At 44.4% G+C, this 5,851-nt stretch overlaps 1 protein-coding gene across 1 annotated transcript in view; it reads right to left on the minus strand.

The window, feature by feature from the left end:
• The window catches only part of stxbp6l (syntaxin binding protein 6 (amisyn), like), a 4,442-nt gene extending 451 nt beyond the window's left edge, over window positions 1-3,991 (minus strand). Inside the window, exons 1-5 of the mRNA XM_061051389.1 lie at window positions 3,797-3,991; window positions 3,154-3,284; window positions 2,266-2,569; window positions 2,095-2,193; window positions 52-209 (exon numbers count right to left, since the gene is read on the minus strand). Coding sequence (XP_060907372.1) covers window positions 52-209; window positions 2,095-2,193; window positions 2,266-2,569; window positions 3,154-3,284; window positions 3,797-3,950 — 846 coding nt within the window. The 5' untranslated portion in view covers window positions 3,951-3,991. The remainder of the gene's footprint in view (window positions 1-51; window positions 210-2,094; window positions 2,194-2,265; window positions 2,570-3,153; window positions 3,285-3,796) is intronic.
• Between the last annotated feature and the right edge of the window lie 1,860 nt (window positions 3,992-5,851).

Below are 5,851 nucleotides of genomic sequence, written 5' to 3' on the forward strand. Positions count from 1 at the left end.
TGAATTCATATTTAATCAAAATAATAATATATTGATGTATCCATGAGTCACCTTGTGCGCCGTGTCTGCAAACTGCTGAGCTCGGTGCATCAGATCCACAGTCTTATCTTCAGCTCGACTCAGCCTGTCTCCTCTCTCCCCCAGAGCCACATTCATCCTCTGAACTACATTACCCATAGTGCCACCTGACACACGCGGCCTCGTTGCACCTGTTCAAACACAGAAACAATCAATGGAGAAGACTTCACCAAGAGCATAAAATCATGAAAGAAAGGGACGTCAACAAACAGTAGTGACAAAGGGTTCTCGATGGTCCGATGCAGAGGTCGGGTGTCTATTTGAAATTTATCCAGATGCAAAAAAATCAGTCAGCTCAATATAACCCACAAGAACTCTGAGGTTTTTGGGAAAATCTGTGACTATCCAGTTTTTTTTTTTTTCATTTATTTTTGGGCTTTTGTGCCTTTATCAGAGAGACAGGAAAGTGGATAGAGTCGGAAATCAGGGAGAGAGAGAGAGGGGGGACTGACATGCGGGGAAGGAGCCACAGGTTGGATTTGAACCCGGGTCGCCCGCCTGGAGGACCATAGCCTCCATACATGGGACGAGCGCACTAACCACTGCGCCACCAGCACCCTGACTGTCCAGTTTTACGACGTGATGATGTATGTAGAAGAAGTAACCATGCTCAGGCCTGGTTAGTCCTGGTACAGTGCGAGTGAATGGGGAGGGGGGACAATCATGTTTCAGCACGGTACAGGGTAACTGGGCCTTATGTGAGTGCTTCATTCAAAGTCTTCATGTCAACGACAGGAGAGTTCCATGAAGTTCAGTCTGATGGAGCGGGTTGCAACATGCCCATACTCAGAAATATGAAGGTTACTGTGTCCTTGCAGCTGACAGCTCTAAAAGGGTCTGAGGCACTGCAAACAAAATAAACACTGAACTATCATCCAGACACAAACACCCTCAGTCCTTTAAAGCAGTGTGTGTACTATAGTGACATCTAGTGGTGAGACTGCAGATTACAACCAGCAGTCAACAGAGTAATTTTATTAAACAGGTAGAAAACATAATCATCTGACCCTCTGTTCATTTAAATCAGTTACTGAGCAGAACCGTCCTGAATCAGCTCTGTTTCTAACTAAATCAAGTCAAACTCTCATCCCCTGATCTCACAGGTCACAGGTCGTCTGAGGTTATTGTGGACCTGTGACTTGTGTTGACTTGGTGACCTGCTGCAGCATCACTCTGCATGATGATCGGTACTGTCTCCATCAGTCCAGACGTCAGAGGGTTCAATGGGAGCCGCTCCCCATCACTCCCTGCTCCTCCAAAAGACTCACTATTGTACTAAAAACACACAAAGTGTCGTCTGATGTGACCGCTGACACAGAGACGCCTTTGTGCTGCCGCTCAGAGACACAAAGGACAAACACAGAGACCAAGCGAAGAGAGAAACACCCAGAGAGACAAACTGAGGATGATATGACCTGAACAGAGACAGACTAAAAACACCAAAGAGACAAACTCAGAATGATATGACCTGAATAAACAGAGACAGACTAAAAACACCAAAGAGTCAAACTCAGAATGATATGACCTGAATAAACAGAGACAGACTAAAAACACCAAAGAGACAAACTCAGAATGATATGACCTGAATAAACAGAGACAGACTAAAAACACCAAAGAGTCAAACTCAGAATGATATGACCTGAATAAACAGAGACAGACTAAAAACACCAAAGAGTCAAACTCAGAATGATATGACCTGAATAAACAGAGACAGACTAAAAACACCAAAGAGACAAACTCAGGATGATGTGACCTGAACAGAGACAGACTAAAAACACCAAAGAGACAAACTCAGGATGATGTGACCTGAACAGAGACAGACTAAAAACACCAAAGAGACAAACTCAGAATGATATGACCTGAATAAACAGAGACAGATTAAAAACACCCAGAGAGACAAACTCAGGATGATGTGACCTGAAGAAGTTCTCCTACATGGTATTTCCTCTGACATGATGAAGCAGCTATACAGAGGACTCTTACAGCTATGATCAGAAGTATTCATCACGTCCTTACCTCCAGCTGCTGAGCGACTCTGGTTTGCTACCATCCTGTTCTTGATGCGGTTCAGGAAGGCTCTGCAGCGGAAGATGAGCAGGTTCATGGTGCAGGCGTCTGAAGGAGCAGAGAGCAGATGTTAGAACCTGGATCATAACAGCACACAGTATTCTGACAGTCCGACTCTACCTCCGGTCAGTTTGGACTGGCAGTTGATGAACTCTGTCTGTTTAGGTGGGACATAGCTCTTGCGTCGGGCCTGCATGGTTCTGGATGCAGGTCCAGGTGGGGTGTCCCTGGATCCCACCTCCTGCAGAGCTCTTTGACCTGGTTTCACCTGGCGGCCCACCTTTCCAAGACTCCCTGCTCTCCCCTCCCAGTACGTCTGACAGGCGTGGTACAGGATCTGAACAAAGATACACTTCTCTGCAGAGGAGCGGGCCACCCATTGGTCCTGGGTGTTATCAAAGACCAGGTCAAACTCTGGACTGTCCTGGAGCAGCAGGGAACAGAGAAAGTCCTCACACTACAGGATTTATTTATCTGACTCTTTACTCTATAATCTTATTCTTACTCCAGAAACACAAAGATCTCAGACCCTGTAACCCTAACGAGCCAGTTATCCAGCAGGTAGTGAATCAGGTGAAGAGGTACAAAGAGGGAGAACCTCCGTTGAGGGTGGTGGTGGTGGGAGGCGATGGATGGGTCAAAAACACACCTGAGTGAACAGGATTTTAATTATGTGTAACGATGAGTCCATATTGTGTTGTTATTAGGCCTGTCAAACATTTTAAATCGTGATGAATCTTTCTTTTGCAAAATTGACTTAAACTGATAGTGGACTCTGTAGGGGCTGTGAATGAGGGTTACCTCGAAACAGACTCTTGCTAATGAACTGATATGAGATTCTGAAGGGGCTGTGACAGAGCCTCAGACCATCATGGGTGAGAGAGGATTTTTAAAAAGGTTTGAAGGAAAAGTTGCGCTAAACATTTTATAAAGGAGATATCAGACAAACTGCAGAGATCTGTCCATAGAGCTCTATGAGTGAGATCAGAGGAAGTGGAAGCTGCTGACCTTGTTGGGGTTGATGCCGTTGACCTGACGGAGCTGGTCCACCGTCCACTGCGACCTCCTGGTGAAGGAGGACGAGCCTTCAAACTGCTTCACCTTGGTGACGAGGAGCTGATGTGGCCGGGTGTTCGTCACTAACACAACAAATAGAAAAATATATGAAAACATACATCCCAAATGAACTCTGTCAACTAGAGGTAAACCACTGTTTAACCGTTGAAGCTGTGGTGTACACATACTGTATACACCTTATACATTTCATCACATATTACACCTGTGTATACAGTGCACAGTGTTTGTCTTAAGCTGCACTGAGCTGCAGTCAAAGAAGAATCAGAATCCATATTTAAAGATCATCTGTGTCTCCAAGGTGAGTTTGAACTGACTAAAAATATCCCTGATATATTTTAGCTTTTACAGCAATCTGACATCTTTGTTTCATCATATATGAGATCAGACAGAAAGAATAATAACTGATATTTGATGAATCAGAGTGCTGTTGGTGTACAGTGAACAGTACTGTTTAGTGTGTGATCGTGCTAAACGGTCCAATCAGAGTGTCTGTTACTGACCGGTGGATTGGACCTGTTTACTGTTTAATGACAGACTGTGAGTGTGTATCATCATAAATAAAGAGAGAGAGGACCTGACACACAGATGAATGTCTTGTATTCTGCCTGAGCTGCAGCAGGAAGGAAGGACATCCTCTTCCTCCTCCTCCTCTGCACCTCCACCGCCACCAGCAGCCGCTCATCCCGAGGGATGAACACGTCTTTGTTGATCGCTGACTGTACGTTCATTGTCGTCCTCAGACCTGCAGGTGACGGATGGACGGGTCAGGACAATACACACACACACACTCTCTCTCTCTCTCTGATTTCTGACTCTATCCAGTCCTGTCGCTCAATAAAGGCACAAAAAGCCCCCATAATTTACCTAAAATAAAACAGTTTTCTGTTATTGAGTGCTTCATTGAATGGGGTACTGCTGCCCCTAGTGGTCCTTCAGGTTACTGCAGTTGGTCCTGTAGGATTTAAAAACAAGGTTTTTCAGATCAAGATTCAGGAAACTTCATCGGGAGCAGGTGATGATGTTAATAATCACATTAAGTCCTAACAGATATCGTGTAACATTGCATTGTGCAGCATCAGATCCACAACGTTCACACCTCATCCATTGAATATCTACTTCTCTGCTCTGTGACTTTCAACTTCTCCTGTGAACAGTATGATATCTGGAGCTTTTATTTTGATGGTGGAGAACTAGAAGTGTTTGACGGCAGTGAAACAAGTAAAGGTTTGCCTTTGTGATAACACAAATCAAAGCTCAACAGTTCAGTCATGGATGTGGATATTATTATTGCACCACTATCTCCACTTTTTCAGACAAGTTAACGAGCTCTGGGGGGTATTCCATCAACGTAGATAAATAAAGCCAGGCTCACCTGAAAAAGTCAGGCTGAAACTAACGCCATCTTCCAATTAAGCCTCAAGTCGTTCTATAAAAGCAATCCAGCCTTATTTAATCCAGGCTGATTCTAGACAGGCTCAGCGAGAGAGCGATAGACAGCCTCACTTTGTACACGAGCCCAATGTTAAATAGAAGCCCAAATGAAAGGATGAATGAAAAGACGATCAAATGAGTCACAGAGAGCGGAAACAAAGAAAATCTAGTAAGTCTTACTGCAATAGAGAACAAACCATGACATATTTTTGTAGGCCAACCCTGAAGTAGCATCTCCATGGGGTCTATCGAGAATTTGCCTATGGGATGTTTTCATTGGATTTTGGATCATTTCAGAAAATAATCTCTGTGTCAAACCCGTTTCTGAAGCGTAGGTGTTTTGTTCAGCAGGATAATCTCCACAGATGAACACCATGTTTATGATGTTTGAAGTGTTAACGCGGCCGACAGAAGTAAAAAGCTAACGTTATGCTACAAGCTAACTACACCACGGTCAGATGATTGTGACGTCACTAGCGTTATGCTTCAGACGATCTCCGATAAACTAATCAGCGTAGCTTAATAAATTGTTTACTAACATAATATTCACCTTAACCTAAAGATTAAAGCTACAGGAGACATCTCCGACTAGTGAGAGAGTTCCCGCCCTCTGTGTCCGGCGTGATGACGTTTAATGTCCCCGACAACCACTGTAGTCTCATTTATCCACTTGTTAGCAACCGCCTTTTTAAAGACGAGTAAAAACTTCAAAATTCACACGTAGTTTATGTGGTCTAACAAAACACCAACATCTCTTCAGCTCGTGTTAACCACAGACCTTATTTCAGGCATCTAACCACAAACCCATTCAAAATCCCCGTTGACTTTTAGACGTTAGACCCCATGGCGCTCAAATGCTTACTTACTTCCGGGTTTTAGGACTCATTCCTGTGTTGTCTATATACTCAACAGACAGTCTATGGTCAAAGGAAATAAACTTCACCACATGCCACCCCCTCCTGACCCTGATCCTGCTGCGTTCACTCAGAGTTAGGGGCGGCTGTGACTCAGTGGTAGAATCAGTCGTCTCTGACACGGAAGGTCAGGGATTGGATCACCAGCTCCTGCATCTTCATACCTGATGTGTCCTTGGGAAAGACATATAACCCCAAGTTGCTCCCGCTGCTTCGTTGGCGGTGTATGAATGTGTATGAATGGATTAGTCTCTTTACATAGCAGCCTCTACCATCAGGGTCTG

Source organism: Labrus mixtus, chromosome 12 (genome assembly GCF_963584025.1).
Source record: "Labrus mixtus chromosome 12, fLabMix1.1, whole genome shotgun sequence".
Classification (NCBI taxonomy): Eukaryota; Metazoa; Chordata; class Actinopteri; order Labriformes; family Labridae; genus Labrus; species Labrus mixtus.